At 45.0% G+C, this 25,300-nt stretch overlaps 1 protein-coding gene across 1 annotated transcript in view; it reads left to right on the plus strand.

Moving 5' to 3' along the window:
* The first annotated feature begins 2,736 nt into the window (after window positions 1–2,736).
* Window positions 2,737–25,300, plus strand: part of Msh2 (mutS homolog 2) — a 60,242-nt gene continuing 37,678 nt past the window's right edge. Inside the window, exons 1-7 of the mRNA XM_005077304.4 lie at window positions 2,737–3,034; window positions 5,837–5,991; window positions 7,680–7,958; window positions 10,972–11,118; window positions 16,926–17,075; window positions 17,632–17,765; window positions 19,482–19,681. Of these exons, the coding sequence (XP_005077361.1) occupies window positions 2,824–3,034; window positions 5,837–5,991; window positions 7,680–7,958; window positions 10,972–11,118; window positions 16,926–17,075; window positions 17,632–17,765; window positions 19,482–19,681 (1,276 nt within the window). The 5' untranslated portion in view covers window positions 2,737–2,823. The remainder of the gene's footprint in view (window positions 3,035–5,836; window positions 5,992–7,679; window positions 7,959–10,971; window positions 11,119–16,925; window positions 17,076–17,631; window positions 17,766–19,481; window positions 19,682–25,300) is intronic.

Here is a 25,300-nt window from a genome sequence, read left to right on the forward strand (position 1 = left end):
CTTCAGCATCCTGGAGGCCCTGGGTTCAATCTGCATTATTAGGAAACATGCTACAGTTTTATTACAAGCTAGATCTTTTTGTGAGTGCTTACACATAGGATGTGTAACTACCTACATGTGGAACTTCACAGGGAAACAACCCTAATGTGAACGTGTGCACACAGAAAGTGGGCTGGGCTGCAGCGGTGATCAAGTAACCACTGCTTACCCGTGATGTGATGTGGGCAGCCGCCTCAGGTCCCTGCCACCGTGTCGGACTTGAGCCAACGTGAACCTTCTCCTCTACAAGTTGGCTTTGCCCTTGGAGAAGGTGCTAGAGAATTCACACATACTGCAGGGGTCAGGTGACTGAGCAGGCCCAGGAGTCTATCAGAAGTAGGGAACAACCCTTTTCCCTTGTCCGGCCTCTCTAGTGCCCTCTGCTGGTACAGCTTCATGTTCACTTGTACAAACCTGCCCAAAAGGGTGAATTTGGAGCTGGTACTTTAACCCACTGCTTTTTATTGTGAAGCGACTGGTAAACATGAACCTATGCATGCCAGTACATCCTCTCCAAGGCCTACCATGGTCATATTTGCCCCATCCCCCACCCAGTATGTTGTCTATACATTATTTTCAGTGTCTCCTTCTTATTTTCCGCTCTTACCAATTCTGAAATACTGTCATGGTGGAAGTCCCACCCCAGCCCCCTCCTCTATCTCCCTCCAAACCCTGCTACGTCTCAGAAAGCCTGCCAAATGGTGACCCCTTCCCCAGAGATGCTCAAGACCACTCCCACAGGGTGTTTAAATTGCCCCCCCAAAATAGGTTTCCGGTCTCTTTCTCATCTCCTCTCTGGGGGGCTGGAAGGCCATCTGGGAGCGTTGTATCCATTAAACATGGGCTTTTGCTAATTCGGTTTGATTTGGCCTGATTTGGATTGCTGCATCCTCACAGAGGCTTATCTGGGTGTAGAAATTTTTCACTAACTTTTCCAGGATGTGTTTCTCCTGTCATGTTTCTCCTGCTGGAGGATTCTGTCCAACTCCTTGACTTAGCTGCCTGCCATCTAAGCCTCGATAGCTGGTGAACAGCCTCCATTTCTCACCTACATACGGAGTTCCAAACTGTTTCAGATGACTAACTCAGGGATCTCATTGCCTTCCTGTGTGTGTTAGCCAGGTGCTCCACCCCTGACCTGTATATATCCCTGACCTATATCCCTGGCCTGTTTCTTCCAACCATTTAATGGCAAGCGGGGCCTGGTGGCATAGACTAGTAGCATTTAGCCTTTAGGACAGAGAAACAAGATTATCCCTATGAAGTTACAGCCCCTTTGGTATACCCAGATGGCTGGCCCTCAGGAAATTGTATAGTGACAGAACAAAGTTATAAATCAAGGCATTTTCCCAATGCATTGAATGGTTAAGCATCAGTGTTACAGTTACACGGAAGGGGTGGTGGGTGGGGTACCTTTAAGAGGCCTTAGATCTTATGTGATGACATTTTTCATCTGAGTTAGTTAAGGGATCTGTGCATTTTACAAAGACTTTACCTGATAGCCACAAGGCTGTTAAGGTAAACACAGAGGTGAGCATTAGACAGCTTTTTCAGGGACTATAATTAGCCCAAGATAATTCGGCTCCGACCTTGAAACATTTCAGTTCTCCACAATCGCTTATGCCTTAGTCCACTAATTAGCCCTGTAGAGTATTTATAACACTGTAGGTTTTGTTCTCTCTCTCTAAGCGCTAGTTTACAGTCGCATGTAGCTTAGCCTGGCCTCCAACGGTGTTGCCAAGGATGACACGGAGCTGAACTTTTCACCAGCCCCACCCTGGATTTTAGTTCCTCCGGCTCCCATCTCCTCAGAACTGGGGTTTCAGGTACGTGCCACCATGCTTGTTTCCAAACTAGATTTTTTTTCTTTAAATAAAATTTAAAAAAAAATTATTGTGTGTGCGCTGTCAGTGTGAGTGCAGGTGTCTGCGGCTGACACCTCCCCCTCAAGAATCTGGAGTTACAGGTCATGGTGAACTGCGTGGGTGCAGTCAGCTGTAGAAACACTATGAGGGTAAGAAACTGCTGAGCAATCTCTCCAGTCCACAAAGTATCCTTTTTGTTTGTAAGTCAGGCTTTCCCTCTGTTTGTCCTGGAACTCGCGCTGTAGACCAGGCTGGCCTCGAACTCAAAGAGATCCGCCTGCCTCTGCCTCCCGAGTGCTGGGATCAAAGGCATGAGCCACCTCACCTGGCTTCCAAAGTGTTTTTTTTTTTGAATAAATTAGTCCACGGATGGATGAAAAGAGGAGCTGAGTGAGTGGGAGGCCGTGGAGATTAACTCTGAAACCTTAGGGCAGGCAGTTTGCTTAAAAGGGTTAGGGACAGGGAGGGTCAGCCACACGTTCAAGACTGGGTAGAGAAAGCAGGGTAGTCGCCCTTGGTTTACAAGTTCTGTGTGTCTCCCTCCCCCGTTTCCGGTCACTCGAGAGCCCCGCCCACCCGTGTCACACCCACCCACCTGGGCCCCAGGCTGAGCGCCCTGAAAGCATAGCCGCCGGAGGTGTTTTAAGGATGCGCGCTTGCGGGTCGGCCCGCTCCCAAATCTAGCGCGCATGCGCAGTAGCTAGAGGCCGAGAGACCGCGGGAAGCCCGGGTCTCATTCGCTTCTGATTGGCTACCGTAGTAAGAGTCCCACCCGCCGCGCGCAGCGCTGCATGCTGATTGGGCGATCCCCGCCGCGACCGTGCGCGCGGCCTAGCGGCGAAAGGGGGGTGGCGGGAATCGAGCCGGCGGGCGCAGGGTCGCGCCGTGTCCTCAGGGGCTTGTGTGGAGCGGCTCAGAAATGGCGGTGCAGCCTAAGGAGACGCTGCAGTTGGAGGGCGCCGCCGAGGCGGCCTTCGTGCGCTTCTTCGAGGGCATGCCGGAGAAGCCGAGCACCACGGTGCGCCTCTTCGACCGCGGCGACTTCTACACGGCGCACGGCGAGGACGCGCTGCTGGCGGCCCGCGAGGTGTTCAAGACCCAGGGCGTGATCAAGTACCTGGGGCCGGCAGGTGAGGGCAGCCGCGGCCACAGTACCGGCTCGGGGCGGGGGAGCCCGGCGAGCTGTCTTGCAGCGCCGAGGCCCGGGGCCGGAAACCCGCGCGCAGCCTGCAGCCGGCGGGACGGCGAGCGCTCGAGAGGTGGCTCCGGATGGCGCGCGTTTAGTGCGTGGTTCCCATCCGTCCTCCCACGGCGGGGTGGGCTTGGCTAGGCCCGGACGAGCTCGTGCTCAAACACCCCCTAGTCAGGCTGTGCACGAACTCCCGACCCCTCGTGTTTCGGGCGTCCAGAGTTGGTAGGATTGAAGTCGCGCGTCTTCGTGCTTAGATCCGCGTCTCTCCTCTCATCGCAGTCAGCATCGTAGGAGTGAGGCGTGGCTGGGCGCCTTGGGAGACTCCTTTAGGTTACCCTCATTTTGCCAGCGTGGCTTATTATTTTTACCGTCCCCCTTGAGACCCTGCGGTGGACCATCGTTGAAGGGGGTAGTGTGGCTAAGTGGTCAGGACAGGGGCTCCGTCTTGGAATTGAACTACCCAGATTTCAGTTGCAGCCCCCAACCCCCCACTGTTTGCTGTGTGCGGTTGGGCTCGTTGGAAAGCTGTGCTTAGCATTCATTGTAGTCTGCCACCTGGCTCTGCCACCGAGCATCAAGTGTCCTAAAAGGCTGCAGACCTTACTTAGAGCCTAGGCAGATAATCTAACAGCTCCCCTCCCCCCCCATTGCCTTTTCTTTTAATTATAATGAAAGAGCATTCTAGAACACTTTGGAATTGAGTTCTAATTCTTATGCAGTCTTAGGCAAACGATGTTACAGACAAAAGATAACCGCCTTATCTACTACTTGACCAGTGCTGGGTGTGTAGACACAGACACACACACACACACACACACACACACACACACACACGAAATCCTGTGTCCATTATTAGTTACTCATTTCCCCCAGTTTTCCCAGCCCTTGCCACTAGTTTATTGTTTGTGTCTAGATGTGTATATTCAGGGATGTAACGTCTAAAGTCATATTTTGTCTTTGTTGCAAGGCTTGTCTGTGTTACCAATATTTCATTTCTTTTGGTTGCTAAGTAATCGTGTGGCTCTCTCACGTTTTATTTGTTCATGGGAATTTGTTTTGTTTTGGTTTCTTGAGTCTCACTATTTATCCTTGGCTGACCTGGAACCCCGTGGGTTTACCAGGCTGTCTGTGAGTGATCTGCCTCCCAGAGTGCTGGGACTAGAGGATTTCACTCCACTGAACTTGTTCCTTGAATCTACACTGCTATTTGCCTTTGTGCCCAGTCTTCCCAGCAATGCAGTGACAAGCAGGCTCTCTGTATCTCTCTGGCCCCTCCCGTGGCCTCAGACAGGTTCCTCTGGAGCCTGCACCTGGCATCTGTTCACTGACATTTTGCGTCGTTGTCATCATCCACGACTATAAAGGCCTGTCTGTGCTTAGGGAGAGCCTCCTACCCCAGCCTCTGAAGGTCACGCGCTGGAATCCACCATCACAATACCTGTTTAACCCATTTAACCCGTTTCTTTATATCTCGTTACCTGGTGCACTGGAATGCAAGTGGGGATTATTCCCAAGAGAATCTTTTGTAGTACGAATTTGGGTATATTCCTTCTGGGAAGAGCATGGGCAGCTTTCGGTTCTAATCATTGTTTCACGTAGAAAAATCAACCCTGCTCCCTACAGAGGTTGGCTCTTGAAAGTAGAATATACTCAGACAAGTCCTTCCGATGTTTGTCCGCAGGTGGGCACTGCCAGTTTAGTCTGTCACACGTCCTCCACCTTCCAGAGAAACGGCATCTTCAGTGGACAACCGGATAGCTTTTTGATACAGGAAGGCCTCTGCCTGCAACCCAGCACCTTGCCTGGGCAGTCTGTGTCTCTGTGTAGCTAGGGCTAGAAGAGGGGGATCACCCCATTTACCCCTTCACTGCCTTTATCAGAGATCAGCACACTTAGCAATGAGTTCCCGTGAGTGAAATATCAGGCAACATTTCCCTGGGTGCTAGCTAGTGACAGGTAGATGCCAAATGCTGAGCACAGCAGTTAGGCATGAGAGCGGAGAAGCTGCGCCTGGTGGCACACACCTTCAATCCCAGCATGGGGACAGGCGGATCTCTATGAGATCAAGGCCAGCGTGGTCTATACAGAGTTCTAGGACAGCCAGGGATAAAGAAAGAAACCCTGCCTCAAAAAACAAAACAGTAACAACAAAAACATTAACTACAAAAAACAAAACATACCGGGTGTTGGTGGTGCACGTCTCTATTCCCAGCACTCAGGAGGCAGAGGCAGGCGGATCTCTGTGAGTTCAAGGCCAGCCTGGTCTACAGAGTGAGCTCCAGGACAGCCTCTAAAGCCACAGAGAAACACTGTCTTGAAAACAGAAGCAAAACAAACAAAATTACATCTATTGGTTTATTTTGTGTGCTATGTGTATGGGCATACACAGTGAGATAGGTGTGCAGGAATTGGGTCTTTTCCTTCCACCACCAGGGTACCGGGGACTGAAAGATCACCTTGGTGGCAAGTGCCTTTAGCTCACTGAGTTACCCCGATAGCCCCATGTTTATTTGTTGTGAGACAGTACCTTGCTGTTTAGTCCAGGCTGCCCTCAAACTTCTACTCTGAAATGATCTCCCCCTCAGACTTCCAAGTAGCTGGACCTGTAGCTGTACTCCACTGTGCCCAGCTAGTAGTGTTTGTTGGTTCCTTTAATGTTTGTTGTGGAGTGTTTGAACATGTCTTACCTCAGACCCTCATCTTTAACATCTTAATTCTATTCATTTATTGTTTATCTTAGGGGCAAAGACACTGCAGAGTGTTGTGCTTAGTAAAATGAATTTCGAGTCTTTTGTAAAAGATCTTCTTCTGGTTCGTCAGTATAGAGTTGAAGTTTATAAGAATAAAGCTGGAAATAAGGCGTCCAAGGAGAATGACTGGTATTTGGCATATAAGGTAATTCCGTTTCTTTTGAGTGTTTGTTTTAGCAAGTTAAAAAAATTAGGATGCAAATGTTTTACTATATTAACTAGGTTGTGATAGCAAAATGCTTTGGAAATTTTTGATATAGTGGGCTTGATTTTTTTTTGAGACAGGGTTTCTCTGTGTAACAGCCCTGCCTGTCCTGGGACTCAACTCTGCAGACCAGGCTGGCCTGGAACTCACAGAGATCCGACTGCCTCCCGAGTGCTGGGATCGAAGGAGTGCGCCACCACCGCCCAGCCTATTGTTGGTTGGTTTTTAAAAGTTACAGTTTAAATATAAATTTTTTTTTTTTTGGTTTTACGAGACAAGGTTTCTCTGTATTGTTTTGGAGGCTGTCGGTCCAGCCTGGCCTCAAACTCACAGAGATCCGCCTGCCTCTGCCTCCCGAGTGCTGGGATTAAAGGCATGTGCCACCACCGCCTGACCAGTTTAAATATAATTTAAAGGTCAGTAGTTTTTATAATACTTTCTTTCTGAATGCTGAGCCTTGTCTCTCCCTGTTCCTAAAATGAAACATAACTGTGGATGATAATCTGAGCATACATATTCCTAACAAAGGATTGGTTTTACTTTTTTTTTATTAAAAAAATAATTTTTATGTTAGGTCTGTCTGTCTGTGCACCACTTTCGTACCTGTTGCCAGAGGAGGCCAGGAGAGGGCATTGGATACCTTGGGACTGGAGTCAGAACTGAGACCTAGTTAGGCATGCTAAACAGCCAGTGTTCTTTGAAACCTCGGAGACGTCTTCCCAGCCTCCAGTTCTTTGTTTTTTTTGTTTTGGAGTCAAGTCACTGTGTAGCCCAGGCTGGCCTAGGACTCGTGGTGATTCTTGAAAAGTGCCTAACTCAGTCTCCCGAGTTCAGGTATTATTTTTATTTCCCTAGAAACAAGACCAGTTTGTTGTCAAACTTCTGGCCATGCTGCCTGTTCCCTCTGTGCTGACGTAATTATGAGCATGCTCTGCCGCACCTGGCTTCAACTTTACTATTTTTGAGATATGTCAGTTTTTATTGTCCTTTACCTCTCTTATAAATACTCCATGTGTGTCTTTGCAAGTACATCTCTCATTACATGTGTAGGTTCAAAGGAGCCTGGAATGTTCTTTTTGTGGGTTTTTCTTTTTGTTTGTTTTTTTTTGGGGGGGGGACAGCCTCTTTTTATACCCCAGGCTGGCCTTGAGTTAAGCTCTGTCACTCTGCTGTCTCAGTCTCTGGTGTGCTGGGAAGTTTGAAAAATCACTTTTGGCAGAGTAAGTTTTAGATGTGCCTAAGTGTTACAAAAGCAACAGGAGCCAGGCGTGGTGACATGTGTCTAAGGTCGTTATTCTTAGGCCAGGCTAAACTTCAAGGGAAGCCCATCTGGGTAGAAAACCTCACCTGTAGCTGATCCTGGTGGTGCACACCTTTGATCCCAGCACTCTGAATGCAGAGACGCTAATGGATCTCTATGAGTTGGAGGCCAGCCTGCCCTGCAAAGCAAGTTCCAGAGAAACCCTGCCTTGCAAAACCACACACACACACACTCACACACTTTCTCTCTCTCTCTCTGAAGATACACTGAAGAGCATGTAAGGAAATGTAAAATTCATCAAGTTTAAAAAATGTTTTCACTAGCAAAAATTTTAAATGTCTTAAACATTGCCTTTACTTTTGCTTAGGCTTCTCCCGGCAACCTTTCTCAGTTTGAAGACATCCTGTTTGGTAACAATGACATGTCGGATTCCGTTGGCACTGTGGGTGTTAAAATGTCCATGGTTGATGGTCAGAGACACGTTGGAGTTGGGTATGTTGATTCCATCCAGAGAAAGCTGGGCTTGTGCGAGTTCCCGGATAACGACCAGTTCTCCAACCTGGAGGCCCTTCTGATTCAGATTGGACCAAAGGAGTGTGTTTTACCAGGAGGAGAGACTGCCGGAGACATGGGAAAGTTGAGGCAGGTAAGGACTCCAGTCTAGGGCAGTCCTTCATACCCCTTCCCCGTTCACTGACTCTGAGACCTAGATGCTAGGTCATTAAGTTATGATTCTAGCTGATGTCACCTCATTTGCGGGGGAAGAAACAGTTTAAATTCTAATGGCAATAATGTTTATTAGAGGACCATCTTGATATTTAACTTTGAAAGGGGAGTCCTTAATGTCATCAGGACTAGTGTTTGGATAAGACTTACTCTGCCATTGACCTTTAACCCCCTCTCCTTTTCTGTCTTCACTCCAAGAGCATTATTATACAGTAAATATTACTGTACTAAATTAGCATGGTTTAATAAATAAGAGTATAGTTATTTAGGATATATTTAAAAGCATATTTCTGGGGATCTTGGCCAGGAACATGCTACGGTTAGGTAGCACTAGCACTGAGCTGTATCAATCCAGACCTAGAATTTTATTAATTAAAAAAATTTTGGGGGGGGCTGGAGAGATGGCTCAGAGGTTAAGAGCACTGACTGCTCTTCCAGGGGTCCTGAGTTCAATTCCCAGCAACCACATGGTGGCTCACAATCATCTGCAATTCAATCTGTCTGGCATGTAGGCAGAACACTGTATATGTAATAAATAAATAAATTTTTCCAAAAATTTTTTTAGGATGTATTTATTAGTAGGGCATTGGTGGTGCACGCCTTTAATTCCAGCACTTGGGAGGCAGAGAGGTAGGCAGATCTCTGTGAGTTTGAGGCCAGCCTGGTCTACAGAGTGAGTTCCAGGACAGCCTCCAAAACAATACAGAGAAACCCTGTCTCGAAAAACCAAAAAAAAAAAAAAAGTATTTATTTATTATGTATACAGTGTTCTGCATGCAGGTCAGAAGAGGGCACCAGATCTCATTACAGATGGGTGTGAGCAACCACGTTGTTGCTTGGAATTGAACTCAGGACCTCTGGAAGAACAGCCAGTGCTCCCAACCATTTGTCCAGCCCCAATTTTAAGATTTTTTTTTTTTGGTTTTTTTCGAGACAGGGTTTCTCTGTGGCTTTGGAGGCTGTCCTGGAACTCGCTCGGTAGACCAGGCTGGTCTCGAACTCACAGTGATCCGCCTGCCTCTGCCTCCCGAGTCCCAATTTTAAGATTTTTGATTCATGGTTTTACTTAATAGTCCACATTAGCCTAGAACTCAGTCATCCTGCCTCAGCATCCTGGGTTCTGGGATTACAGGTGAAGGCTACCACATATGCTTTCTGATTATTTTATTTAACTTGTATCAAAGTTTGTGGTGTGTGTGTGTGTGGTGTACTATTATTATTTTAGATTTGCTTAGGATAGTGTCTCATGTAGCCAAACCTAGCATTGAACTTGGAAGAAAAAATTATGTTTTTGTTTTTTGAGACAGGGTGTCTTAGGGTTTCTATTGCTGTGAAGAGACACTGACCATGGTAACCATGGCAACTCTTTTTTTTTTAAAAGAATTATTTATTTATATACAGTGTTCTGCTTGCTTGTATGCCTGAAGGCAGAAGAGGGCACCAGATCTCTTTATAGATGGTTGTGAGCCTCCATATGGTTGCTGGGAATTGAATTCAGGACCTCTGGAAGAACAGGCAGTGCTCCCAAACTCTGAGCCCCCTCTCCAGCCCCTGCCATGGCAACTCTTTTTTTCTTTTTTTTTTTTTTTTGGTTTTTCGAGACAGGGTTTCTCTGTGTTGTTTTGGAGGCTGTCCTGGAACTCGCTCTGTAGACCAGGCTGGCCTCGAACTCACAGAAATCCGCCTGCCTCTGCCTCCCAAGTGCTGGGATCAAAGGTGTGTGCCACCAACGCCCGGCCCTAGGAAAACATTTAATTGGGGCTGGGTTCAGAAATTTAGCCTATTATCATGGTGGGAATCATGGCAGCACACAGGCAGCCATGGTGCTGAAGAGGTAGCTGAGGGTTCTACACCTAGATTGGCAGGAAGACAGACATTGGGAGAGGCTTGAGTGTTTGAAACCCCAAAACCCACTTCCAGAGACACGCTTCTTCCAAAAAGGCCACACTTACAAATAGTTGCCATTCCATGGTGACCAAGCATTCAAACACAAGAGTCTGTGGGAGTCATTCCTATTCACACTGTCCGGGGTTTCATGTAGTCCTGGCTGTCCTGGAACTTGCTCTGTAGATCAGGCTGGCTTTGAACTCACAGAGATTTATGCCTGCCTCTGCCTCCCAAGTGCTGGAACCATGACCAGCTAAAAGTTCACGAGTGTTTGACCTGCATGTGTGTGTGTGCAGCATATGAGTGCCTGGTGCCCATGGAAGTTAGAAAGCATTGGATCTCTTGGAACTAGAGTTACACGTGGTTCTGAACCACCTGGTGGGTGCTGGAAATTAAACCTTGGGGAGAGCACCCAGTGCTGTTAACCACTGAGCCATTTCTCCAACCCTGGTAGGTATTTTTTAAGGGATGTTCTAGCTACTCATTGTATAGTCCAGCCTGCCTCCCAAGGGCTACCTTGCCCACCTGATAACACCCTTGCAATACTGAGCATTGGTAAGGTTTTCTGCATTGCAGGCAAGCTTTCTATTGCTGGGTTTATGTGTCCTCAGCATCTCTCTCAGAAAGGGTCTCACTCCGTTCTTCAGACTAGCCTCCACTACAGCTTCTTACTCTGTCTCAGCCTCTTTACTGCTGGGTTAAAGGCGTGTATCGCCACACCAAGCGAGGAACTTGTTTTGAAAGTTTATTTTCACATAACTTTAAAGTTGAATTAATAGTTCATAGTTTTTGCTTTTTTTTTTTTCTTCTTTTTTTAAATGAATGACTGAGTCTTTCTGTGTAGCCCTGGCTAGCCAGTGAAGACCAGGCAGGCATCTCCCTCTGCCTCCATAGTTGGTAGGTTTATAAGATGTTCCTAATGACTTGTACAGTAAACAAATTTGGTAAACTAATAGTCTTGTAAGCTGTCTTTACTTTCTGTTTGTTAGAATTTCTCTTTGCTCATTAATTTCCATGCAGTAATTTGAAATGTTTTCTATAAACAGGTAATTCAGAGAGGAGGGATTCTGATCACAGAAAGAAAGAGAGCCGACTTTTCCACTAAAGACATTTGTCAGGATCTCAACCGGTTATTAAAAGGCAAAAAAGGAGAACAGATGAATAGTGCTGTCTTACCTGAGATGGAGAATCAGGTACGTGGGTTACGAGTATGAACATAAATCATAACAGGGACATTTTAAAAGGCAAATTCACTTTTAAAAATTGCCTTAATTATGTGTGTGAGCACATGTATTGTTTTTAACAAATTCTCAATCAATGCATTTTACCAATGAACACTTGGGAGCCAGATGCTGGGGTGAAAATCTGCTAACTCAGAGAGGCGGAGAAAGCTCCCAACTGACCTTCCTCCTCAGCTGACTGATGTCCAAGAAGTCTCCTGCCTCCTATGCTGTTTCAACAAGACTCCTATCTTCCCCCTTACTCGCTATGTTTTTTTTTGGTTTTTCGAGACAGGGTTTCTCTGTGGCTTTGGAGGCTGTCCTGGAACTCACTTGGTAGTCCAGGCTGGTCTCGAACTCACAGAGCTCCGCCTGCCTCTGCCTCCCGAGTGCTGGGATTAAAGGCGTGCGCCACCACCGCCCGGCCGGTTTTATTTTTTAAATCATCTGATGTTCACTTCCTGTCAGCTGCTTCCTGGCTCAGCCTCTTGAGCTGTGGTTGACTTTATTTAATCCTGTTTACGATACTCAAGCAGAAAGCTCTTGGATTAAAGGTGTGTGTTAAGGCTAAGCCACACAACAATTAGAAAGAGGTTTTCCAGTAACTAACACAATCTTGGGTGTAGCATGAATTCTAATTGTTCTTAATAATAAAAACTCAGAGTCATATAGTGGGGTTAATGCTGAAGATCAGAGAAGAAAGTAGCCAGCCACTAGAGAATTCTTACCTCTGCCAATGCTCAGACCAAAGGGGCGATCCTGTCCTCAGACTGCTTCTGTCTCCACCAAACCTCAGACTGCACTGAGCTCCCGTCTCCTCCTGTCTTATATTCCTCTCTAGTGCTGGGACTAAAGGCGTGAGTTCTTGTTTCTCTTTTAGACTGCATCAGTTTCAGGTAGCTCAGGGTGGCCTTGAACTAACAGACCTCAGTCAGTCTGCCTCTGTCTCCTGAGTGCTAGGGTGAAGGGTGTGGCCTCTGGCTGACTAGTGTGGCTGTCTCTACACTCTTGCACTCTGTCTTCAGGCAAGCTTTGTTAGACCATGAACAAAGTGTCGGCACACTTGGGTTCACAGTGCAGTCGAATGTCCTGCAGCGTGTGCTTGTGTACACTCGTGCACACACCACAGCATGTAGGTGGAGGTCAGTGAGCAACTTTGAGGAGTACGATTTCTCCTGCCCTACAGACCCTGGGGTCAGATTCAGCTAGTCAGGCTTGGCAGCAAGTATTTTAACTGCTGAGTCATCTTGTTGGCCCATCCTGATGTCACATTTATCTTGAAATCTAAACTGTACATCAGTGATACTACTTATTTTATGTATAATAAAGTTTGTGGGAAAACTCAAGAAAATGACTAGAAAAAATTTTACACATAACTATATAGTCATTTAAAAATTTTTTATTTTATTTTATTTTTTGGTTTTTCGAGACAGTTTCTCTGTATTGTTTTGGAGGCTGTCCTGGAACTCTGTAGACCAGGCTGGCCTCAAACTCACAGAGATCCGCCTGCCTCTGCCTCCCAAGTGCTGGGATTAAAGGCGTGGGCTACCTACACCCGGCTTAAATTTTTATTTTTAATTTATATGTGTGTGTGGGGTGTTGTTCTGCCCTTGGAGGATAGAGACATGGGCTTCCCCTAGAGCTGGAGTTACAGGGGGATGTAAATGCTGGGAATTTAATTTGGGTCCTGGAAGAACAGTACAGGCTCTTAACTGCGGAGCTGTCTGTCTCTCCAGCCCCATATAGTCATATTTACATGGCTCACCTCTGTGGCTTTTATATATGGAAGGGATTTAGCATTGACTTGTGAGCCTGATATGTGAGCCTGTGATTCTAGCAGTTGGAAGCTGGATCAGAAGTTTGTAGCAAATTTGAGTGTCCAAGGACTAATGTCTTCAGGGTTGCGATCAGAATCCACCAAACAGCCCTGGGTCCATTCCTGAGTTGGAGAGTGTGGGTGAGGGAAGACTAGCTATGTTTGATCCTGAGTGGGGGAGTGTGGGTGAGGGAAGACTAGCTATCCAATGGTGTTATAGGAAAGACAGACATCTGATAATGGGGGAGGGCAGTCCAGTTAATACTGAAAAGTCCCCAGTTTATTGACTCATCATCTTTTTTTTTTTTTTTTTTTTGGTTTTTCGAGACAGGGTTTCTCTGTGGCTTTGGAGGCTGTCCTGGAACTAGCTCTTGTAGACCAGGGTGGCCTCAAACTCACTTGACTCATCATCTTAAGTAGCCATCCAAAGGCGGGGGCAATGGCAGAAGACATTTATTATCATGTATAAAGGGCGGATAGCAATTATTTTCCTTAATCCTAAAGAGACTCCTTTGCAGCAGGTGTTCAAGCCTCCAGGCACCCCACACCAGCACTTACAGGTCTGCCTAGCCTTCAGGGTGGGTGTAGGATTGCCCTGGCCCAAGGCTGTTGTTATTTAGATAGGAGCCATTCTCCACTGAGATCAGGGCATCCTGCAGCTATTTGCTGACATCTAAAAGACAATAGAAATTCTGGGCTCCAAAATATACAGCCTGCGTTAGAGGCTAGCCAGGTGCCATATGAGAGCCTGTTCCAAGAAAGAGAAGGGGAAAGAAGTTAGTAACTTGATCACTGTCACTTAATAGGGGACATAGCGTAGTGTTGTCTGTCTCAGCTCTGCTGTGGACCAGTTCTGGGATCTATAAATTCTCTAGCCTTTTTAAGACACAATTTAATGTTTTGTTAAATGAGGGTAAATATGTCTGTCTGCAGAATTGTTATTGGAGGTTTTTTTGTTTTGTTTTGGTTCTTTGGCTTTTTTGTTGTTGTTCTTTTGAGACAGGGTTTCTCGGTGTAGCCCTGGCAGTCTTGGAACTCACTCTGTAGCCCAGCCTGGCCTCACAGAGATATGTCTGCCTCTGTCTCCTGAGTGCTGGGTTTAAGCACTCAGCCCAGTTAAGAATTTCTTATGGTTAGGTGTTGCTTTCTTCTACAGTCCTAGTACTTCATAAGCTGGGGAAGGAGCATCACTGATCGCAACAAGCCTAGGCCTCAGAGTGTCCCTTAGTCTCATAACCAAAACAAAGAATGTTGATGTGTGCCTCCTGGTGACATGAGGGGAGAGTCTTTGGACAGCCTTGTATGTTAATTAGCTTGACACAGGAAGTTAGATTATTGTTATCACATAGGAAAAATAGGTGTATTAAAATAAATCAGAGTTTAAAATAAATCAGGGTTTCAGCCGGGCGTTGGTGGCACAAGCCTTTAATACCAACATTCCGAGGCAGAGGCAGGTAGATCTCTGTGAATTCCAGGACAGCCTCCAAAGCAAAACAAGAGAAACCCTGTCTCGAAAAACCAATATAAACAAACAAACAAACAAATAAATAAATAAATAAATAGATCAGGGTTTCATACAGGCTGCCCTTGACTTGGAGACATAGACAAGGTAGACTTTGAATTTTGATCTTGCCTTCTTCATAACCCGAGTCGTGAGTTTGTAGGTAGGGGCCATCATGTCTGGCCTGTTGGATACAGTTTATATATTATTATTTTGTGTATGTGATTGTTGACATGAGCATGGAATCGGAAGACACAGATAAATTCAGTTCATCAGCCTGTGCTCCAAGTGATAACACGTACCCAATAAAACATCTCACTGGCTCTCAAGGATATTTTAAATCAGTATCTGTCATTATTTGGTGTCTTGACTTTTTGCTGTTTTAATTTTTTATTGTGTATTAGTAACAGAGTATAGATAATTGAAACTGCTTAGTTCTTTATTATGTAATCTTACATGTCAAAAGGTCTGTATGATAATTTGTAACTGAAATTTACAACTTAATTGTTCTTCACTAGCGTCTATGACTCAGTATCATTAGTATTCTATGCCTCCTGCGGATGTGGATTTGTTGTTTTGAGACTTCCTTACTGTCTTCATGTCTTTAAGGGATTGTCCTGGTTATGACTTCTGGCAGTTGATTAGTTTGCTGCTGTTTGCTTGTTTATATAAATGATTTATAGGGCTGTATTTTTATGTCTTTTTTTCTATTGTCTAGAGATAGGGTTTCTTCTTTTATGTATACTACTGAAATATGGTGTGGTTTATTTATAAATGAGATAAAAATAACAATGCATTTTAGAAAGTGTAAGAGGCAGTCTGGTGGTGGTGGCAGAGGCCCACATTTATACCAGGTGCTCTTGAGGCATAGGTAGGCTAATCTCTTGAATTGGAGGCTAGCCCAGGACAGCCAGAACTACGCAGAGAAGTTGCAAAAAGGTAACATTAACAGGACTAAATACATGACCTTCCTTATTTCTTACAGATTAGAGATTTGGGGTTAAATTATATAAAGATAAAAAGATCAAGTTTTGCAACCTAAGAATTTGTACTTACTAAAACTTTATTAATACTTCAGTGAGCTATACGAAGACGATAAGGAGACACACATGTATGTTTATAAAATTGTGTGCCAGTCAGTTCAGATCCTCCAGAGGTGATTCCCACATGACCTCATTCATTTGTGAGGACACGGAGCAGTCCTTGTTTAGATACACCTTCTCTTATCCAGCGTGAGCCACTATTCACCTCTTTTTTTCTTCTTGGTTTTTCGAGACAGGGCTTCTCTGTGTTGCTTTGGGGCCTGTCCTGGTGCTCACTCTGTAGACCAGGCTGGCCTTGAACTGCCTCTGCCTCTCGTGCTGGGATTAAAAACGTGCGCCACCAACGCATGGCTCCACTCTTCATTGTTGATGGTTTTCTTCTGCGTGTGTGTCTGTTGTCTGCCTCTTAGACCATACGTTTACCTTCCTCACTGGTCCTTAAGGAGAGTTCCGTGGTGCCCCTCTTCCGTCATACCTGGGATCACATGAGCTTCCACAGCCTCCTTTTTTTTAACCTCTTACTGGACCAGAGCTTTGAATAAAAAGAAAATCAACTACAAATTCTGCTATTCCCCAGAAGAAAATCTGTTATAAAAGACAGTTTCAAAAAAAAAAAAAAAAAAAAGACAGTCTCTCAGCCGCATGCCTTTAATCCCAGCACTCGGGAGGCAGAGGCAGGCGGATCTCTGTGAGTTTGAGGCCGGGCTGGACCGACAGCCTCCAAAACAATGCAGAGAAACCCTGTCTCGTAAAACCAGGAAAAAAAAAAAAAAAGACAGTTTCTATGGGATTGATGCCAGCTGTCTTATACTTGTCCATTGGAGATGTAAACTATCTTCCTTCTGGTCCCTCATTCCAGGCGACTGGGTTTCTACCTTTTTGAGACAGGGTATCTCTGTGTATGTATCCTTGCCTGACCTGGAAGTCATAATGTAGTCTGGGCTGGCTTTGAACTCACAGTCCTCTTCTTTACCTCTCAAGTGCTGGAAATAAAGACGCACACTCTACCTTGTGGATTTCACTTTAAACATGCATATATGTGTATTAATTATTGTGTTTGAGCATGCGTGTATGGTTATTAGGGTGCCGAGCATGTATGTGGAGCTCAGGAGTTCTCTTTCTACTGTGTATTCTAGGGATCAAACTCAGATCATGAGATTTGGGGAGCAGCTGCTTTTACCCACTGAACCTTCTAACCAGCGTGAGAGACAAAGTTTCACTTTGTATTGTATATTTGCCCCAAATTTTCTATGTATTCCAGGCTGACCTCAAATTCTCCATTTTTCTGTCTTGGTCTTTCAAGTACTAGAAACCCAGGCGAATGCCTCTGTGCCCAGCTAGTCTTATTCTACTTTTGTTTTGCATTGCTAGTCTCTAGTCTTGGTGATGGAAGAGTCTTTTACTGTAAATTTATTTTTAGGTTGCAGTTTCATCATTATCTGCAGTAATCAAGTTTTTAGAACTCTTGTCAGATGATTCAAATTTTGGACAGTTTGAACTGACTACTTTTGACTTCAGCCAGTACATGAGATTGGACATGGCAGCAGTTAGAGCCCTCAACCTTTTCCAGGTAAAAAAAAAGCAACACGGGTTAAAAGTACTGATTTAGCTGGGTAGTGTCGCACAGTTCTAGGCCAGGCTAGTCTACAGAATGGGTTCCAGGACAGCCAGAACTACACAAAGAAACTCTGTCTTGCGGGGTGGGGGGTGGGAGGGGGAGTGGTGGTGGTGGTGAAAGGACTGAATAATTTAAAAGAAAGTTTCCTTTTACTTGAAGGAATTTGAATTTTGTAACATTGTAGTTAGACTATGTAAATAGTTTTAAATTGTTATATTTTATTTTTTCTAGTGAGACAGCATATGTAGACTTGTCCTACTCTTTTGGGTAATTTTGTGTTGTAACAGTGCTTTAAAGTTCTCTTTTGAATTTGTTTAAAAGCTGTGGTAATTATGAAGCACTTTAGCTGAGGGCAAAATGTGCATCTGGAAATATAGAGGTTTTACCTTGGAGAATTTTTTGTGGATTGTTAGGTGTTTATATTTGGAGAATAGTATTCATTATTCCCCCAATTCTATTTCATGGTCTTTGTTGATGAGTGTTTTTATTTTACTTTTTCATGTACTAGGGCTCTGTTGAAGACACCACTGGCTCGCAGTCTCTGGCTGCATTATTGAATAAATGCAAAACTGCTCAAGGACAAAGATTGGTTAACCAGTGGATTAAACAGCCTCTCATGGATAAGAACAGAATTGAAGAAAGGTACAGCATTGAGTGTGTGCTTTCCCTACCTTTGAGCAATTTGCTGTAACCTGCGGGACCGCAGGACAAGGGAGCCTTGCTTCTCCTGGCACCCCCAAGCAGGGGCAAAAGTGGGGTTTATGAGCACAAAAATCATGTACATTTGTTGCTAATTCACAATTACAGTTTCACCAATCAGAAGTTAAAGATTAGGGACTTTTTGTGTTTCCCATCATTGTTAATTGATATAATGCAAGCCTTTGAGTTCAACCAATCAGATTCATTTGTTAGGAACAGCCATTCTGTTATGCATCTTTGTATGTGCCAGGAGCTTAAACATCAGAAGAGGGTGTTGGGTCCCCAAAACAAGTTAGAAACAGTGTGAGCTGCTGCATGGGAACCGGAAATGGAAGCGTAGCGGTACTCTGGTCCACTCTGTCCCTTCTCCAGACCCCAGGAATGTTGCTTTTGAAAAACAAATGTTGGGCTGGTAAAAGGCTCAGTGGTTAAAGGCGGTTGCTTCCAAGCCTGGTGGCCTAGTTCATCTGAGGGACCCACAGGGTAGATTGCAAAAACTGACTCTTGAACTTTGTCCTCTGACCTCCATGTGTGTGCTATACATGTATAAGCACATGTACATACAGAGATAATGTAGTAATTAAAAAAAAGCCAGATGTTTATGATTAGTTTCCAAAGAGTCCTGTTGGAATTTTGGGGCTTAACTGGCTCTAAAAATATCTCATGTTCCAGTTAAATGTTTTTAATACAGTGTCTTAATTTTGTGCAGCTGAGAGATTGAATTTAGTATGACTGATAGGCATACTGTTAATGCCAGTAGTGACTTTGATATATCTGAAATTGTAGTTTTTAAAGTGGCATTGTCAAGGAAACAGAAGTCTTCCTTTTTTTTACGACATCTGTTATCTAGAAATGTAAACTGACACTATAATTTACTTCTGAAGTGGTTTACTGAGTAGGCTTATGAAACTAGCACTTTATTAGGCTTTTCAGGGTATCTGAGTCAGACTGAGGGAGCATTTCGAATTGCTCTGTGCTAGTGTGGTGTTCTTTGCTTTGAGGCAGGGTGTGGTGTAACTCACTTTGTGAGGCAGGGATCCCCTTCTGACTGCCTTCACCTCCCAGGCGTGCATTGTGAGGTGGCTTACTGTGCTTCTCTTGTGTTAGCTTTGTAGATGGTCTCCCTCCTCTCCTTCTCTCCCCCATTCTCTTCTTCTCCCCCTTTCTCTATCCTCTCCCAGTCTCCCCTTCCCTCTACCCCTCTCTCCCCGTCTCCTCGCCTCCCTACCCCCCAGACAGGGTTTCTCTGTGTAGATCTGCCTGTCCTTGAACTTACTCTGTACACCAGGCTGGCCTTGAATTTGCTGAGATCCACCTGCTATGCCTCCCCAGTGCTGGGATTAAAGGTTGTGCTATCACCATCTGGCTTTTTTCATTTTTAAGGCTTTTCCTTTTCTTTTTTTTGTAGCCAATCACAGTGAGACCCATATGTAGTGTAATCCCAGTACTGAGGAGACTAAGAGCCAGGATAATGATTTAACGTCTCTTTCAACCCTGTCTCATTTTTTAAAAAATGTGTGTGTGGGGGGTCAGAGGACAACTTGGAGTGTGAGTTCTACTGTGTGGGCTCCCTGGGGATTGAACTCAGGAACTTAAGCCTGGTGGCAAGTGACTACCTATTGAGCCATCTTATCATTTCTCTACTATTTATGTTTTCAGGTTAAATTTAGTGGAGGCTTTTGCTGAGGATTCAGAACTGAGGCAGACTTTACAGGAGGACTTACTTCGTCGATTTCCAGATCTTAACCGACTTGCCAAGAAATTTCAGAGACAAGCAGCAAACTTACAAGACTGTTACCGACTGTATCAGGGTGTGAACCAGCTCCCCAGTGTCATACAAGCTCTGAAGAAATACCAAGGTAATGACAGCCTTGTTTCACTTACCTCTTATCTGTCTGTCTGTCTGTCTTTTTTCAAGACAGGGTTTCTCTGTGTAGCTTTGGAGGCTGTCCTGGCACTCACTCTGTAGACCAGGCTGGCCTCGAACTCAGAGATCTACCTGCCTCTGCCTCCCGAGTGCTGGGACTGCTCAGCTTTGCTTTTCTATTTTTTGATCAGCCCCATCTTGCTTCACTCTCACATGCCAGGCAAAGGTGCTGGGTTATTTTGTTTTTTAATGAAAGGCAGGTCTACTAGCCTCTCTGATGATAGGTTTCTAATAGGTTGTATTGAGCTGCACTTGGTGGGAGCCAGAAGTCTTGAGATAACTTGGAATGTTTGCTATTTATTGTCCTGTGTGTGGATGTATTGCGATCCTAGAAATGAATACTTACCAGGTTGGTGACTCAGTTCTGTATCCCAGCTACTAGGTGGTTTAGGCATGAGAATAAATAGCAGATACAAGGCCTACCTAGGTTACAGAGTAACTCCAAATCAGCCTGGGCATCTTAGTGAGACAACCTTACAGATAAACAAACAAATAGCCAGGCACTCAGGAAGAAGAGGCAAGCAGATCTCTGTAAGTTTGAGACAAGCTTGGTCTACATAGTTAGTTCAAGGCCAGCCCGGACTATGCAGTGAGACTGTCTCATAGAAACCAACCATCTAAATAAACACAGTGGTGTAAGTCTTTATATCCACCACTCAAGAGGTAGAGGCAGGTGAATCTCTTGAGTTTGAGACCTACCTGGGCCAGTTACATAAAAAGACTCCAAAAGGAAGTGAGAAATAGCCTGGGGTGTAGTTCAGTGGTCAAGCACTTGCCTAGTGCTGTACCCAAGTTGCAAAGATCCCCAAAGACCACCAGGAAAACAGACCCACCAAAATGCAAAAGCAAAAGGTTTTAGTGTTCATCCAACCATAACAGGAACCCGGTCTAGCAAGCTGAAGCAGCAGCCTCCAGAGGATTCCTGTCTACTGCTAGGTTTTAAAGACAAAAGTTACAGGATTACATCAGTAGGTACGGGTTGGTTTCTGATTGGTTGACCTTTGGGAATAATTAGTAGAGTTTCTCAAAGTCATATTTTGGCATGAAATACCTGTGTACCAATTATTTGCATTGGTCAGTGCTGAGAGGGGAACATTCTGTAGTTTCCATGGCATTGTCTTGTTACTTGCAGGTAGCCTGTTGCACATAGATACCAGTAGTTTTCAGAACTATATCCTGGAGACTATAGGGGAGGTTTTGGCCTCCCCTGGAGTTTCTTTTATATCCAAACAGTTCCCAGAAACCAAGTATCTAGGAGGCTGGTGGGGGTGGGGGTCTGGAGTTTCTTTGTGTTCAGTTATGGCCCTAGACTCTGGGAGGCCAGAGGATCTGGAGTTTCCTTGTGTGAGAGGCCTATGTGTCTTTTCTGTAGCCTGTCATGGCTGCTAAAACAGGGGGCTGAGTGAGGGTCTGGTTCCTTTATTTCCAAATTATTAGAAGTGAAGCCTTTGAGTTTAGTTTACCCCTTTCATTTAGGACACACAATTTCTAGTGCTTTGATCCAGATAAAGAGCAATGTCAGTGTTACTGGGTTTATTATTAATGGTGTAGTCACACAGAGTAGCAGGCAGTAAACAGTTTCACTGCTAAAGACTCATAGGACAGTGTGTCCAGTTGTAGTTTGTCACAGGAGTATGACATGGCAGGATGTGCATCTTGCTCTTTGGAGCCACGGAGCGCAACGTGGAGTCTTAAAGGGACTTTTAAAATGTTTTCTGGGGCCAAGGGATGTGTCCCAATTGGTGGAGTGCTGGCCCAGCTTGCACAGAACCTTGGGTTCAGTCCTCAGCAGCGCAGAAAGATGGGTGTGGAGGCACACTCCCGGAAGTAGGCCTCTAATATATCACTCAGGAGAGTCATCCTCAGCTACTGAGAGTTCTTGGGCTAGAGTTCTTGTCTCAAAGCCAAACCAGACCAACATGTTTGCTGTCCAGGGAGCATTTTCTTGTTTGATAACAGGGCTCTGAGGAGGCTATACTGCAACAATCCCAGTACACATTGAGAAGCTCAGGAAACTACTCTGAATATCATACCATTTTGTATGTTTGACCAGCAGTCATCATCACATGCGAACCTTAACAAAAGGAATGAACAAATTGGGCTCTGCCGAGAGACCTGTGTTCCTAGCTCCTGGATGCTAGGTGGAGGACTAAGTTGGGTTTGAGACCCATCTGGCCATCCAGCAAAATCCTGTCTCAACAGCAAGCCCACAGGCTGCCTTAAAGCTTGATAGAATTAACTCTCTGCACATCCCATGACAGGACAAAAGGTCTTGCTATTCTTACAGTTGAGGTCAAAACGAAGTTCTAGCTAAGTGTGGTGACATAAGCTTATTAACCAGTCCCCGAGAAGTAAAAGCAGGAACACCAGGCATTTTGTGTGATCCTTGGCTATATAGTGAATGAAGTATTTTGGGGTGCTCCTCAATGGGTTAGGCACAGACCACACCCAAATACAAAGAGATCCTTTTTAAGTAAGGCCAAGAGGTGACTGGATCTGAATCTAGCAAATGGCTTTGCAAGGGTTGATTTTTAAATGTGGGGGGTGTCCGGGTTAGAATGAGCTGAGATGGGTTAATAAGTTCTGATGGGTTATTTAAATTAGGGTAGCCAAATGGGAATTTTTGTGTGCTGAACCTTGATGTTTGGTAATTGGACCTTGGTGATCTGCCTCACGGATGAGTCAGGCATAAGAAAATAGCCAAATAAGGGATAGACCTTGGTGGCTAGCTTTAGGAATGTAATCTAAGGATTTAGCAGGGGAGAGGGGAAGGGAAATGGGAATGACAAGGCCTATTTGCCATGCCTTGACCTGCTGGAGCCCTTCTTGTGAGTTCAAGGTCAAAGTAGACTACACAACGCCCTGTCTCAAAAAAAAAAGTTACCAATGTAAACAAAGTCCATATAGTTGATTAATAGCGTATTAGTGAGTAAAGTAGACTAGATTGACATGTGTATGCATGTGCATTGCATGGTTCATGGATATAAAAGCAGTGCATGCACATATGCATATATGTACCCAGAGCAACATGTTAGGTGCTTTCTGTGCTCTCTGCCTTACTGCCTTGGGACAGAGGTCCTCACAGAATCAGATACTTGCCTTTCTAGTTGGCTTGAGTGACTGGTAAGGTGAGTTCTTGGGACCTGCCTATACCTACCGAATGGTGGGGTCAGAGGCACAGCCATGCCTTACTCTCTATCTGACTGCTAGGCATTCGAGCTTAGCTCCCATTTTTCTAGAACAAGTGCCCCTACTTATAGCTGTTACCTTGAAGTGAATGTAAGTTTCTACAGCACCAACTTTGGTTTCTATAGTGTTATGAAGTATCTATATGTATAGTCTTTGAAGTTCTAACCAAAGGTCAACAACTCTGAGAATTATTAAAACAGCCCTTAGGGACTTGGTGGTAGTGTGCTTGTGTGCCTAGGAAAATTTGGTTTTCATTTTCAGACAGATTTAAATTCAATTCATGATGACAGAATACACATTAAATCTTATGGTAACTTTTTTTTCCTTACTTAAAAAGTTTTTTTTTTTTTTTTTGGATGACAATAATTTATTTTGTGGCCGGGCGTTGGTGGCGCACGCCTTTAATCCCAGCACTCAGGAGGCAGAGGCAGGTGGATCTCTGTGAGTTCAAGGCCAGCCTGGTCTACAGAGAGAGTTCCAGGACAGCCTCCAAAACAATACAGAGAAACCCTGTCTTGATAAACAAAACAAAACAAGAAATAATAATAATTTATTTTGTGTTTTCTGTGGGCATGATTACAGAAGTAGGAGGGCAACTTTGGGTAGTTGGTTCGACTCCATCATCTGGGTCCTAGGAGGTGAACTCAGGTAGTCATACTTGACAGCAGGTCCCCTTACCCACTGAACCATTTGTGGGCCTGAGCTAATAAAGGGCTAGGGAGATGGCTCACCAGTTAAAGCACTTGGTGCACAGGCATAGGGACTGAGTGTTGCTGGATTTTCTTTCCCACCTGGTCCCATGGCCACTTTAGCCCCAAGTAAACACACAGGTGCTATATTAATTATAAAATTGTTGGATAGTGGCTAGAGCTTCATACTGGCTAGCTCTCTCTTAATTATTAACCTATAACTACTAATCTATGTATTTCCACATGGCCTTATCTTAACCAGAGAACACCTGGCACTTGCTGTCTTTCCAGTCTCTACATGGCATCTTTTGCAGTTTCCCTTGCCTACCTTTCCCATAATTCTCCTTGGCTCCTAGCCCCACCTATCTTCCTGCCTCTACTGGCCAAATGGTGTTTTATTCATCTTCCAATAAGAGACACATATACACAGAAGGACATTGGAACCATAACCCATGGAAGTGTCAGGTGCAGGTGCTTCTGATTCCAGGTGGCGATAGGGGAAGCACCAAGCTGGCTAGTAAGGGTAGTCACATCAGCGATTTCTGGCTTTGATTAAGAGACGTCTGCTGCGCGGCCTGTGTCCGAGAACGTGCGGAGGGTGTCGGGGATTGACAACACAGAGACTCGTTCAATGATATAAAGAAAACTTTAAACAGGCTCCAAAAAGGTTCAAGAAAACCTCCTAAGAAAAGCTCCCACCAGAGAAGCTTCTGCTCTCTCCTCTCCCCTGGCTGGTTCTGCTCTCACACCAGAGGTGGATGTGTGTGGGTTTTTGAAGGTGCGGTTAGTCTTTGGACAAGGTCGAGGTCAGGGCGGTTTCTGTGGGAAGGCCTTTCCCAGGAACTTATTGTATCATTTTTAGTAAACATGTTTTTACTAAACATTGCCTTACAGCTGCCTACTCCCAGGCAGAAGGGGAAGTGGGTCTCTGCTCAAGGTCTGGTGTTCCCACAATTCACCCCTTTTTATTTTCAAATGAGGCACTCGTGGCTTAGGTCAAGTAGGGTCACCCTCCCTTTCCCGTCTTTGGGGGACCTTGAACCCCTGTTTTAGGCGGGAGGGGTCTTCCCCACAGGTTGCCCGTCATCGGAGATAACCCAACCTTAAATCATCTGTAACCAACCTTCATGGCTATCGGGATTGCCATGGGCTAAGCTAAGCAATACTTGGTTATGGATCTCTTGTCTCTGGAACAAGGCACGTTTTAGCTCGGCATAAAGCCAGAATGCCTACTGCCACTGCCACCATTTCCAGGACCCCCATTGACATAGCGCCTCTCCATTACCATACCCATCACCAGATCTGGGCCATAACATTCTACCAGCCTTCGTCTGTTACAAGGGTAACCCGCATGTGATTTACATTTACAATTTGATAAAGTTTCCAATCGTTTTAAGATCTGCTCAGGAAAGCATTTAGAAAGTGCACTTGCACAGATACATTGGGCACAATCATTGCTGTTACACATGTAGCATTATGAAAAATATGAACAATAGTTGTCGCATTAGGACAAGTTGCATTTCTCCAGAAAAATACACTGGCCTAGTCGTGATTCCAGAAATAGGAACCATCAAGTCTGATATTTCAAGTGACCATGTCCTGTTCAAATACTGAAAAGAGGCTTTTGCCATTCATCATAGTCCATACCAATGTCCAAATGCTTTAAATGGGTC

Source organism: Mesocricetus auratus, unplaced genomic scaffold (genome assembly GCF_017639785.1).
Source record: "Mesocricetus auratus isolate SY011 unplaced genomic scaffold, BCM_Maur_2.0 Super-Scaffold_100676, whole genome shotgun sequence".
Classification (NCBI taxonomy): Eukaryota; Metazoa; Chordata; class Mammalia; order Rodentia; family Cricetidae; genus Mesocricetus; species Mesocricetus auratus.